Source organism: Lissotriton helveticus, chromosome 2_2, assembly GCF_964261635.1.
Source record: "Lissotriton helveticus chromosome 2_2, aLisHel1.1, whole genome shotgun sequence".
NCBI classification, from domain to species: Eukaryota; Metazoa; Chordata; class Amphibia; order Caudata; family Salamandridae; genus Lissotriton; species Lissotriton helveticus.
Window position 1 is genome coordinate 30,855,830 of NC_136060.1, and position 14,329 is coordinate 30,870,158.

The 14,329-nt window shown below is 44.9% G+C and overlaps 1 protein-coding gene across 9 annotated transcripts in view; it reads right to left on the minus strand.

Moving 5' to 3' along the window:
* The window catches only part of ACSL1 (acyl-CoA synthetase long chain family member 1), a 511,045-nt gene that overhangs the window by 308,725 nt on the left and 187,991 nt on the right, over window positions 1–14,329 (minus strand). For 8 of the 9 annotated variants that reach the window (XM_078678020.1, XM_078678028.1, XM_078678025.1 and 5 more), the window contains exon 2: window positions 13,542–13,765. In XM_078678020.1, the coding sequence (XP_078534146.1) occupies window positions 13,542–13,739 (198 nt within the window). In that variant the 5' untranslated portion in view covers window positions 13,740–13,765. Of the gene's footprint in view, window positions 1–13,541; window positions 13,766–14,123; window positions 14,242–14,329 lie in introns of those variants that run through there. The other variant, XM_078678022.1, reaches the window with a different exon arrangement.

Below are 14,329 nucleotides of genomic sequence, written 5' to 3' on the forward strand. Positions count from 1 at the left end.
TTTCCATAAATAGAGGGTTTTGGGTCAGCCCCCTTCAAGTGTCATTCACATTGTGCTTTCAACCACAAGTTATATAACATGGAGCACTGGATCAGTCAACTTCTGCCACTGATCCTCTTGCACTGCGAGTGCCAACATTTTGCCTGAGCACAAGCACATCCACCGAATAAGAAGTGCTCTTCCGTGCCAGGTCTGCAGGCCCAATACTTTGCCAATGGGTTTCTCTTTTCCTTCTTTATATTCTGTTTTATTCATTTTATCACTTCAGGTTATCGAAATTCAAAGTCAACAATACCGATCCTTTGCACCTATAAGAATTATTTTTGCGGTGTTCATTAATTCTAAAAGGGTGTATTTCCCTAATCTAAATTAACCTGCCTACTAGGAAACACTTGTAATGTTCAATTACTTTTTTTTTTTTTTTTTTTAAAGAGTTGTGCGGACACCATATGGCTTCGCTACCCTTTCAGGTGGTGGCATATTTCGTTCTTTCTTTTAATTTCTGTGGCATATGCTTGCAATGAAAAATAACCATAGGACCAGCCTGCGAGGGCCAGATGATCTTTCTTTGGCACTGCGTGCTGCTAGTGCCACTCACAAGCAGGGTGGGTAAGAACAGTTCCACTTGCGTGAAAACCAGCAAAACGAAAGGCTCGGCTGAGCCAGGGCTGGCGCGTGGAGCTTTCTGAGCCAGGGTACAACTATAAATAACTGCAACAGAGACAAGGAACTAACTGTAGCTGGGGACACTATCTTCCAATAGACAACAAGCTCTTCGAGAGTTCAGTTGCTTTCGATTTTCTGTTGTGTGGCTGTACCCGTCTCCTCCGGCTCTCCATTCCCAAGGAGGCAGGTAATGGGTGTGACAACAGGGTGTGGGCCTACACGTGGCGCTGCAAAGGTAACATGCAAACATACAGACGCACGATTCACACACAAGGTCAGGCAGTATAGCCTCCCGCCCTCCATTTCCAAGAGGGTAGATGATGGGGGTGACAGCAGCATGTGGGCGAGAGACAGCTCAACCATCCCTACACGTGGAGCTGCAAAGGTAGCGCACACACACCTGTTTAAGAGGGATGCAGATTCCTCACAAACCAGATTTCTGTGGCAATACTCCGTGTTGGATGACATACTGATGTGCATATACAAAGTTTTAAAGCCCCTCTTGCGCCCTTTATCAGCCATGTACTCCACTGGAAATGCCACACAGTCCCTCTCTGTACTCTGCTGCTTAGTATGCAATTTTTAATGGGGCTGTTTGCTTTTTTGTCTGTTCACATTCCATGGTCTGTCCACTACCCTTTCTGCCAATGCCCTCTGACCTGCTAAGTTTGCTGTCAACTTCCAAGTGTTTCTTTGTCAGTCCCTATTGTGCTGAATGCTTTTATATCCGCCAACCTGTACCCACTTCCTTCTCTGGTTATCTGCGCCCATGATTTATGTATCCTTCTTCCATGTCTTACTTCTCCACGCCTTCTGCTGCCTGCTTTTCTGCCTCTCTGCTCCTATGGTGCAGCCTTCTTCTAAATCTGCCTGCTCCTTTGTTACTGCATGCTTCTCTGCTTACCTGATCCCATGGGGCCGCTGCTACCCTGCCTCTTTGCTCCCTTGGGTCTGTCTGCACGGCCTATCTGCTCTTGAGTCCAACCTGCTTCTGCTCGCTGCCTGATCCTCTAGTTGCTTCGAGGTTCGTTGCAGGCTTCCATGCTCCCTGGTGCAGCCGGCCTCTCCAGTGCTGCGTGTGCTTTGGTGCCCTCTGCTCCCAGTGTTACTTGACACTGTATTTGCAGTGGCCACGGCAGGTCACGTGAGTGACGTTTCGAACGTCATCGACGTACGGACGCCGACGTCGTATGGCGTCACCCCATGTGAATGGTGTCACCCGGTGCGGGCCGCACCCCCCTAGTGACGCCACTGCAAGCTCCAGATAGAAGACCTCTGAAACAGTGCACCTCTTAGGCGAGGGTCGGGAGTGAGAATAGGCTGGGGGTGCAAATGGGTTCGTTATTCCTCTCCCACCCTCTGTAGCAAAACTACGGCCCCCCCTCTAAGCCCGTGGCCATGGAGACTGAGCACGTGGGTAGCTGGTGCCAGTATTCTTGCCCGTAGACCACTTCCGGCAGCGCAGGGGCACATACAGCACAGAGGCTGGAAAACTCTTAATGACCCCCAAACCTCAGTCTGATGCCACAATTGGAAATACCAAACCCCCCAACTCCCATACACAAGCAAGTTTGGGAGTGCATAGTAGCAAAACATGTGATAAATCCATCCAAAAAGTTTCTCTGATCAATTTAGGATAGCGCTGAGGTTGTCACTGCATTTTCATTCTCTGTGAATTTCTCCTCCGGGTGGGGACAAAGGTTCAAGACTTTGTGTAGATGTAGGGCACGGGGCAATAGCTTCTGATCTCACTACTAGGGTTAAGGGACTCCTTAACCTGGTGGAAGGGAAGGGCCTTCCAGGGCGCAAGTCCGGTTGGGCATTGGCCTGGATTGTCCCTCGAATGGAGGGAGAGGGAGAGGGAGAGGGAGAGGGAGAGGGAGAGGGCCGCCTCCCCAGCCAGTGAGACTTTGCCTGAGAGATGTGTGGGATTCGCCACTCAGAAAAGTAGCGGTGGGCGGCAGGTACTATGCCCAGATTCTTTATGAAGGAAGAGTACAGAGCATTTGTGGATGTTTTGGACAAGCAATATTTCAAACTATTAGGGAAAACCTCTTGATAGGACACTGCTCCTACACTTAAGGCAGGGCCACTAGAATGTTCCGATTTTGTTGCCTCGGCGTGATGCACATAATTATGTTTTGCTGTATTTGCTACATAATCCATAATATGCTGCATAGTCTGCTGATTTAAGCAAATAGAAATGTATTTCTCGTTCAAACAGATCAGAGGGTACTAAAAACGCAGCAACATCTTAGCGCGCAGTGGAAGGTCCTTTGTAAAGGTTGACTGATCACCTTTCTGTTGCTTATTTCCATATTTGAGTGTTAAAGTTATACTAATTAGGTGAAACCTTTGCCCAGATATTGTTAACCTGTCAATAAGACAAAGTATTGTGCCGCATTACACCTCTCACATACGCCTTTTTATGTTGCATGTCTTAGTCAATCCTGCCGCATAATTTGGTTCTCCCCTGCCTTATAATTCCAGTGGCATTAACTCTAGAGAACTCTCTCACCGCACTTGGGAGAGTCTCTATAATTGGGCGGTTACATCTCATTCACGTTGTGAGACCAGATCTCACACACTGGGACAGAACAATGCTCAATGCTCCTGAAAAGATACTTCCCTCAAATCTACCTGAAAGAGACCAACATTGAAAATCCTATTTGCGTTCTTGGGTAAACACACTGTGTGAAGTCGAAGATGAACCTCCTACCTCAGATCAACTGTAGACTCTCCGAGCTGTCTGAAAGCCTCTCTCAAGTATTCAATCAATATGTATTTAATGGAAACACTCAAACCAAAGCGTAGAGCACCTGCAAAACCTGGGGTTAGGACTCACCAAGTGAGTAAGTTAGCTCAGCAGACTTAAACAAACTGTCGAAACCTATGTGAAACCGGTCAGTCATGGCTTTCAGTCACAAAAAAGCAAACTCAGGATTCCTCCATCTGCAACTGACAAAGTAAGAATTTCACAGTTCTATAAAACTGGTACGACCTGGCACCACTGCAAGTTACCAACCACATTGATAGGCTTCGCGTAGTTTGAGTATATGGTTCTGCAGGACAAACTGCCCACTACCGAGCTTAACAATGCCCCCCCAGGAGCTGGCTTTATTTTTATTTATTTTTTTAACTAATAATTGCATTAACGTCTCGCTGGGGCTGCAGATCACCTCGCCATCCTGCGCTTGGCGCTGCAGACTTAGAGGCAGCAGTTTCCCCGAGCAAAGGAAGCGTAAATACGAATTGTAGACGCATCCTCTGCATGAAATGCCACGAGTAGTAGGCAAATCCGCAGTCATGGTGCTAACAATGGTCAACAGTTGTCTCCCGCTCTATTCCTCATAGACTGGCCAAGAGCTCTTCATTTCTGGAGCAGCCCAGGCAGGGAGGCCGCGTGTGGTGAGGAGAGGGCACACAGTACCCTATGGAGCAGCCGGATGGGTGCGTGGGAAGCATGGACACCAAGGGCCCGCGAGGTCGAGGCTGCCAACCGCGCAAGACCCCCTTGAGCAAGGCCGCTCACAGCAGAAATTATAAAGCGAAGAAATGCTTGCGTTTCACCCCTTGCATTTTTCTGCTCTGAAAACATGAGGTACAAGGTTTGACACATCTGCCCTTAGAAAGACAGGTAGGTAGCTCAATGGGTTGAATTCCTACTGCAGTTTATGTTCGGATAGTTGCACCTTGAATGATCTCGTAGGGAGTAGTTCTGTGTATTGTGAAATGGTAAGCTCGACTTTTTCTCCAGTGTAGACTTTCCTCTTACACTATGACTGGGAGAGGATGAACAGAACCCTTGTGAGTATGCATATGCTGCCCTCTGCATCTTTAGAGTAGCAGGGCACACGAAGTGCTCACCCGTCACTCCCACCCTACCCCGGTGCTGTGTTTCGCAGGCAGGCTTATACTAAACAAGATCTGCAGCAAGCAAGCTTCCCCTAGGAGTCCTATTGAAACATTGGCTTTTGGTCCCATTCATACTGTACTTAACACTTAGTGCATATCATAGCACGGGACACGGATTTCTGCAGGTATGGCTTAAATGCACCCGGCATGCACCATGGTTGGTTGGTATGCTTATGGAGAAAGAACTATGACCTAAGTAAATGTGGCCACTCTTAAAACTGTAGCAGCAAATCTGTCCAAAGACAGACTATCTATACGATCATGGATTGATCGATTGCCCATTGGGTATCGGGCTCATTCGGTATCCTCATTCAGTCCTATGATGAGGTGTTGTGCATCTTCCGCTGCTGGGCGTGATGTGCATAATGCTGCGCTTTCTCTCTAGTCCCATAGTTCGGCCCTTCACACAATCTGGGCAAAGATTTAACCGGGATTTGTTGATTAATGACTGGTGAAGAGAGAAAAAAGTAACTGAGTGGGAGTGAGACAGAGAAAGGGAGATCGGAAGGGATAGACAGTATGACAGAATGAAAGAGAAAAACTAACAAAAGTACTGTACCTTGTCCATTCGGTTGTGGGAGGATCATGCCAAATTCAACAAGCATTGGCTGCGCGGCCGTAAAAGTAACGCTCCGCGGCCGCAAACTTAAATACTTTTTTTTTTTTTTTTTTTAAACGAGAGTGCCGACCAGAGTTGTACGCATGCACGACGGGGAAAAGTGCTGTGCACGTCTCGCCCACTTGTGCGCATTCTAGTAAGCTGGTGGCCGGTAAGGTAGTGCTTTATTTTTTAAGCCGCTGCTAAATGTCTCAGAGCAGCGCATGCGCGCTGACTCAGCGAGACCTAAAAAACAATGTTTTGCGGATAGACTCTGCTAGGACCACATTTCAGTGACAGTGCTTTATCTCTGGAGGCATTTTGATCAGCAACTCCATTGAAAAGGAAGGCATTGGCTGGTGGCACAGCCATCACCCAACAAACAGAATTCCCTCTTGTAGTTACCTGAGACAGGAGTTAAATACAAACTAAAGTGATGACAAGCAGAAAGTGATGACAAGCAGATTAAAAGACAAAAAATACATGTCTAGCATGAATAAAAAATACACAGGAAAGACCATCTTTCTACCTCTTAATATTGGTATGCAGCGTCCAAATAAAGATAGTGGACTCTCTATCACATACAATGGCAAGAACAGATGAGTTCTAACTATCCCAAAGCTCCTCACGCGAGCAGAACCACTGAACTGAGCAACAAATACAGCAAGTGGTACTCTGGCTGGGTTAATAGTCATCGAATGGGAATTCAAGACTTTGAGACGATGTCAAAGTGAAGTCCAACCAACCACTGACAATTCATTAGAAACTGATAGAGGACCTGCAGTTGTAGCCATGTTATCAGCTCAAATGAAGTGGCAATGCACATGATGCAGTAGAAGGCAAATATTCAGTGGCATCACTGGGAAGCAAGACAAGGCTACATTGACAAGGAGATGAACTGTTAAGGAAAACATTTTCTTCACAAATCTTGAACCTCGGTGGATGTGCTGGAGGCAGACCTTAAATACCGTTTAATAGCATTTGTTGATAGCAGTGAAGTTGTGTTACAAGCTGCAATGTTGAGGGTGGCACTGTACAACAAGAGTAAACTTTCTGGGATGTGTTATTGACTGCAGCATTCTTAAGATCAGTGCTACAGTCAGAAGGGGTACAAAAGGGGGTGGTGATGGATGGCAAATCAGAACCAATCAAACACTCACACCCAGTCAAAAGATCTGGGTTTAATCCATCACCGTTCTTTAGCCCACTCTGCCACCCCAGTTCAGACATGGCTATATGCAAATCAGTCTGACCCTGTGCCTCATGGGAACAGTCCAGCCCGAACTGCCAAGCCATGCCTTCCCTGGACCGGAAACAAGCTTCCGAGGACCGGTTTCTGGCATTCCAGCCGTCTTCAGGCCGGCTTGCTTAATCCAGTGGCAAAGTGAGCAAGGGACTCACGTCTGAGCATACCCTGCCACACTAGTGGCGGCCAAAGCGGTACAAAAGGGGGTGGTGATGGACGGAGCATCAGAACCAATCAAACACTCACACCCAGTCAAAAGATTTGGGTTTGATCCATCACCGTTCTTTAGCCCACTCTGCCACCCCAGTTCAGACATGGCTATATGCAAATCAGTCTGACCCTGTGCCTCATGGGGAGACCCGTGCCCAATTTAACCCTACCAATTAAGCAGCTCTTCTGAATACCTTCGCAGTCAGCAGCAAGGGTACCAGTTTTCTGTGCGACCAATACTCCAAGCAGCACAGTAAAAAAAAAAAAAAAAAAAGACAAGAGAACAGGATTACAAATTTTAGGATTTCATGTAAAAGCTTATGTAATGCATACAGGGCCTTAATTAATCGAGGTAGTCACAAGACATTATTCTTTAACTTCAGGATACTTCAAAGTGCTACTCTTCATGCTCTAGGATCCCGCTCAAAGAGCCACAAGTCTACCTGCAGAAAAGAGGGCCCACAATATAGAAATCTACGATGGATCGCACACCGCTAGCCCCTAAGCACTCTGGTATGTGAAGTGCGTGTAGTTTGAAGATTTGAAACAAAGTTCGTAAGTGGTTCACCAAAGTTGGTGCAAGTAAGTACTTGTTGCTCCCAAGATCTCTAGACCCGAGACATGGCCCGGGTTTCGGGATAGTTTCCCTCATCAGTAGAGAAAGTATTTGGGGTGGATGAGAAGGCCGCCAAGTAACCGTCACAGGCCTCGATGCCTCTCCGGCGCGCAGGTGCGTCTCCTGACGAGCTTTTGGAGACGGCCTTCTCATCCACCCCAAATACTTTCTCTACTAATGAGGGAAACTATCCCTCAACTTTGGTGAACCACTTACGAACTTTGTTTCAACTCTTCAAACTACACGCACTTCACATACCAGAGTGCTTAGGGGCGATCCGGAGGAGAGGCTAGCGGTGTGCGATCCATCGTAGATTTCAAAGCCCACAATGTAGTCCTGTAAAATGCCACTGATTTCAGAGCTTTGTCGAGATGGTTCCAGTTATCGCATCTACTCCATTTTTTTTTTCAGAACAAAATTTTATTGGATTTTGGCAGTTGACAGAATACAAAATAAACACTGCTTCCATAGTAGCAGAAAGACAGTGAGCATATAAAAGCGATAATGGTCAAGATATTCAATCAACATTTCCCCATATCCACCCCCCCGCATTCCAACCCAGTTCCCACCCCCCACCCTGCACGGTGTTTACATTGTCCAGAAACAGGAGCATAACCATCATAGTAACAGCGTGTGCTTCAGTTCACCCAGGGGCAGTACGGATGGGGTCCAAATCAGTGGCTCGTGGCGCCGGAGGGTCCAATAAAAGGCCCCTGTAGTCTGCCCATCTCTTCCAGATCCGATAGTGTTTCCTGGGGCAGCCCCTGGCCTCAAATATCGGGCGTTCTAGTCCCATGTTGAAATCCATGCCCCGTTTCCACACCCCCACCAGTGGAGCTTTGGGGGCCTTCCAGGCTTGGGCTATATCCCTTTTGGCCACTGCATCTACTCCATTTTAAGTCACGTGTCAGAGAAGGTACATACAATGACTCAACTATGTATACAAATACAGGAAGTATTTTTCAAGAAAAAAGGAGTTTAAACTAAGCTCAATTTCAATATTTGTGAGATAGATATTTACACTTAGTTACCAATTGGATGATTATCTCGGGGGATAAGGATTTTAAGCTCTTGGAAGAAAAAGGCATTTACAGGATAATTAAATCAACAATTTCATAGGTTGCTACAAACATAGAACAACTTTAGATGTGTTTTTTTGCAGTATTTAATGTTCCGCAGATACGCTGTGGAGTGATCATGGTGTAGTTAGTGAAGGCCAGGGGTCAAATATCCCTTATGAATTCAGTGAAGGAAGTGTACTCCAAAAATAAAATTCAAGAGAAAGCTTGTGTCTACCTCTGCAACATGTGGACTTTCACCCCTTTACAGCACCGAATAGTAAACAATGAGGTAACATTAGTTGAAATCCAAACATTTACCTAAAATTCACATTAAGCAACAGGTACAAAATCCAGAGAGGATAACTACCAATAATTATCTTACCTTCAACACACAGGAACAATTTAAATTTGTGAAAATATGAACATAATCGATAATGTAAATTCACCTTGAGCCACATTACACGTTACAAAGAATTAGTCATGTTGGGCAAATACAGAAAGACTTCTAGGAAAAAAATATATATATTAATACTAAGGTAAATAAGAACTTGAAAGATTTCAGAGCTTACATTTTAGGGTTACTCGCTAAAAGTTCCCAATTGTAACAGATATTAATCTGGAGGTACAGAGCAGATTGTTTTTTTTTCTATCAAGGACAACACAAAACTTGGTCATGGAAAATGTGTTTTGTTTGCCAAAACACTTTAGAACTCCCTCACCCCAAAAATGCAAACCTCTCCTTTAAGAAAGCCAAAAAAATTAACAGGTGACTTTCCTACCTGTAAGCCAATGTAATAAAGCTTTAACTTAAAGCCTTTCCATCTCTTTAAAAAGAGAAATGATTGGAAACATGCCCTGTGTGTGTCAGAGGTAATTTTTCGCTTTTTGCTGGACCCTGTATTTTAGACGGTTCTACTGCAGTAGTAGTAGTAGTAGTAGTATTAGTAGTAAATGCCTGTGCTCCCCTTTAAACATGGTTAAAGTTACCTAACCCTAATTGGCTTGGTCCCTTTTTTATTGTACAAAGTGTTGACGTGAAATTTAACTTATCAGCCCTGGGTAGAAACATCACCTATTGCCTATTGTTCCATCCACTAAAGTGACAGTGTAAAACATGGCTCAAGGCCTGCCAGTCTTAGCCCGACCAGCAGTTTAACCACTGCAACTCGACACATCAAAATAAACCCATTTGAAAGGTCAAAACCTCAATTTTTAATATTAATAAGTCACCCCAATGCAGTACGCCTTGTGACCCAAAATACATTGTGAATGGTATTTAAAAGTATGAAACATAGAAATATAATGTTGACGTGCTTACAGTGCCTAGCACCCAAAAGCTATTTTCACTGTGGCAAGCCTGTTTTAAGTAGGAGACCAGAGTACAGACTAAACATCCCAAATCTGCATCTCGGGTAGGGGGGGGGACTAGCTAGAAATATATAATTGAAGAACTATTTAAGGGTCTTAAAAAACAATTCAATTGTAGAGTCTGATGCTTAATATTAAGGGAAAGTACTTTTTAGAAAGTTGCCTTTTGCCTTCTTGACGTTCCTGGAGGCTCAATTTGCATTTGCTATCCCACTTTTGCCAGACCGTATTTAGCATTTAAATTGGTGTGAAAAAGCCAAGTGCATCACAAGAACAAAGAAAAGGCTGACCTGAATGGGCAGAGAACGTCTGAACCTCACAGAATTTGCACGGAAGGGATTGTAAGCAGTCTGCCATTACAGTGACAATACCTGTCTGAGTGCCAAATCTAGCTTGACAGTCCTGCTGGATTTACATATAATAATTGGGGCACACTTGAAGAAAGAAGGGAAACCAGATGACAAAACAATTGTGTACCCATTGTCTTGTTGCTGGAAAACCCTACTTTTGTTCTTGCAGACTTGTGTCTAGGTTTATAGTTGGTACAGTGACTGAGCCAAAATGGATGTCGGGGTTAGATGTTGGAGGGCACTAGGAGTACCACGGTACATACCATACACACCACCCCAGCTTCGATTTAATGTGGCAGATGACTTTCGGCATCTTGAAAATGTCCTAAGCAAGTCAAGGATTTATTCCTACCCACTAGATCAAGCTGGGCATACATTTAATTTGGCACTCCCAGGAACCCTCTTCAGAACACTCCTGGACCCAATGAGATCAAAAGAGGACTGAACCTGCTGGTTGTCATTCAAGAGCCCTGAAGGGCAGACCTGCAATCTGTTGTAGCCAGGACAAAAATGTGTGGACTCCAAGGGTCATAAGGTAAACAGCCAGTTAAAGCCACGGTAATAAGGCTAAACTCCAGTTAAAGTTACAGGCACACAACAAGCATCATCAGGGTCTTTGCCTGCAACTGCCCAGCTGACCAGTGGCAAATGACATGAGCTGGACCCTGCTTGCCGACCTCTGCGGGACACTGAGTTTATATGTGCCCACCCTGAGGGCCTGGGTGCTTTAGAAGTGTACTGCTGTGGTGGATTGGGACTACATTCAGAAGGTGAAATATTTGAGCACCACGCTCCATCGCAGTCTACATCAAATTGTTTCTAGGTCCTAGTCTATTGCGACCCTTAATGATTGCCACTTCACGTTTCTTGGCGCTATTCCTACTAAATATTACAAAAAGTCATACCTCCAGTTGCCTTTATAAGATTTGTCATTTTGTTGCCATTTTGTTTAATACATTTCACTCCATTTTTCAAATTCGGTTTGTGAATTTTATTGTTTTGCATTTCGACTTCACTGTTTTGGTACATGCTTAAATACTTTACGCACTGCCTCAAGGTAATTCTGTTGTGTGCCATGGATACCTGGGGTTGAGCGCTGGTTAATTTAGTGACTTTGAGGGTTCACCCAGACAAGGGTTTTGATTATTCCTTGTGGCTGGTAGTTACCCAGCCCAAATGATCCAATTGTATGGAGAATTGTACCAAGAAGTGCCCCTTCTAGTAATGGAAACAAACCTATCCAACATCTGTTAAACAGCTGTGCATTGCTTATAAAAACCTCTGCAATAGTTCTCTCCTCATTTATGTTCTAGCATCGGTCCTGCATGGACGTCTTTGAATATACTCATAGTTTCATTTAGTCTTCTGGTCAATGTATGGTATTTTACTCCATTATCGAAACTGTAAACATCAGGTATTACTATTACCCATCTCAGCAGGGTGAAGTTTACTGGCCTTAAAAAAAAAAAAAAAAAAAGAAGGCTTAGTTGCTCCTACTAACATTTGAACTAGTGAAATGCAGGTACCACACAGATTTCAGCAGCAAGTGTCTAGCTGAGCTACGTTACCGCACAATGTAACTTATGCCACTGTAGATGCAGATGACAAGGGGAAACACTGTTGAATGAATCTCTAGCTGACCACTATTCTTCGCCTGCCTGTCACGGACTCATCACAGACTGGTAGACACGTTATTTAATCATTCTAGAAATCAGTAAATGAATACACCAGAGACTGCAATTAGTAAAAGTTATTAGTGTGTAAAACGTTCAGAGATTCAGAGCAATACAGAAGATCAGTTATTGCATAATACTGGCACCAGTTTCAAACGTGCCAAATGCTAACAGTTAATAAAAGAACTAAACTAAAAAGGTTAGGCATCAGAGTGGTCTTCCACTGAGGGGTTCCAGGTTATAGACAAGAATGCGATCTGTTGAGTTACCTGAAACCCTGAGATGATTGAGATGCTTTTGGATACCTACCAGACAGTTTTTATGTTCTGTATTGACACAAAGTCTCTAGGTCAGAAGTTAAGGACGTTCCATATGTCGTTCTTGGTTTACCAATACACCTCCACTTCTTCAGAGATCTGTCCAGCTACCCTCCCACAAACCTCAGGTGTTCCTTGCCTCCTCCCCAGCCCTCACAAAAAAAGTGATTGGCACCTTTCTACAGCTTGCTCTGTGGCCTTCTGCTCACTCCATCGTTATATGCATCACATCCCTCCAGTCCCTGCCCTCAGAAGCAGTAATCACAGCCTATCACCAAACATGGCTGAGCACAGGTCTCTCAAGGTTACACTGACATGCAGGTGGCGGGGAAAATTAAGGGTAGCGGTGCCATAGCCAGACTTGCCTATCCACCACATTACCATGTAGAGGTACATGGGAGGTGGCAAAGAAGCATACGCCCCTTCACCAATTCTCTCTGGTCTAACTTTATCGAGGAATAGACTGAGGAGAGGACCACTGTACTTCATCCCGGCAGTGTGATATTACTCAAGTTTGAGCACTGCTCATCAATTTTTATACAGAGATGCTGCAAGTAATAGAGAAAAGAGTAATCCTTTGAAACCCCGAAGTGAAAAACCCTACAACTCTAAAAAGGTTCCCCCAAAGCACGACTAATCATCGAGTCGTCATGGGTGGGTAATGTACAACATGGCCATACTCACCTCCAATCCCCATCCCAAGATTTTTCTTTTTTAAATAACTACCCGATGGCTTGTCCCACACAACTCCCTTGGCGTGTGCCTGCCTCCATCCCCAAGCCAGAGAGTTGCATTCACTTTATTTGAAAGAGCAGATACTGCACTGACAGCAGCTGTGTAACAGACACAGGTGGGCACAAAAAAATATCGGAAATCCACCTCAAGCAACCAGAGGTTGACAACACCACATTGTTGCCTGCATTACCTCGTGTCCGCGGAGACTCAAATGAGGCAGGAGAGACCGCAGATAGTCATTTCCCACCCCACAGCCTTCAAGTCTTTGGAAACCCCGGGGAGGAACCGCATCAGCATCTTATAAAGCCCTGCTTCAGAACCAAGGTTCTCAGTGCTAGGAAATCAGAGCAATGCGAAATAAAACTAAGTATGTACTTTGAAAATGACAGACCCATGAGTAACCAGGTTTCAAATCCGGCATTGGTGTTAATGACTTTGTGAACGCTAGGCACAACATATCGTTAGTGTATGGTTCCAAATAAAAGTTCTAAACATGCGATTTGAATCCTTGTTATTACATCTAATAGAACCTGTTACTGAACTAAGACTTCAAAAAAACATACAAATATCCTCAATGAAAATTCCTAACACTAAGTTATGTGGTTTGGGATCAAAGAGTTGCTATTCAGGGATTGCTAAAACAAAGTATAAAAGAGGACATACCACAGTTCTACTATAAGTTTTTTTGTTTTTAGTGGTAGGGCCAAAATAAGAAAGACTGATAGAACGCCCATGCCTGTAAAGCTTAAAGTTCAAGATGGGACATATAAATGCAGGTGCACTTACCGCTACCTCCACTGACTGCATCGCCAAATCACAGGGGGGTTTCAAAGCTTTGGGGCGCGTGGCGTACCAGTAGGTCGTGATGGCTGCAAAGGCGCCGAAGCCCATGAGTGTGGTGTTTGCAGGAAGGGTACGGACATACTCTCGGAAATCGCCAAGCTCCGGCAGCCGCATGTGCCTGAACAGTTCGTGTGCCTGCATTGTGTCCGATAACCCTTATGGCCGATCTGCAAAAGAAAATATACCAATTATAAAAGCTCCTGCGCACCAGCAGCCCTGCAATCGCAGTCACTCGGTTTCATCGCTAGAAGAAAAATTATATACACCAAGTGTAAATCACCTTGTCAAACTGGAAAGGTGTGTGCTACCCGAGACGGTTCAGCAACTACTTCTCCGATTACAAAATGTCCCTTTGGCGTAACTTATATGCACAGAAAAGGACCAAGCGGGATAGATAACATTACAGCTGGGAAGGGAGGGGGGAGACAAAAATGTACTAGGTTTACCAACCTAGGGTTAGTCGCTGCACACAAGGGCATGTGTATAAGAGCTACTGCCCCACTGCAACACTTTTCAAAACAATACCTGCGGCGCGAAGTTTAAAGCAGGTGAAGGTTCGCACCACCAACACCTGCGCTTCTTTGGGGAGGTCTCCAGCGGTCACTCAGACAGACTTGCATCCTCAACAGAAGACATTATATAACCCGTTCTTGTTGCATGCAGTAAAACATCACTGGCTAAATATCATGTACTACAGCAGGCAGGTTACTAGGTTTGCAGTTTCGTTTAGG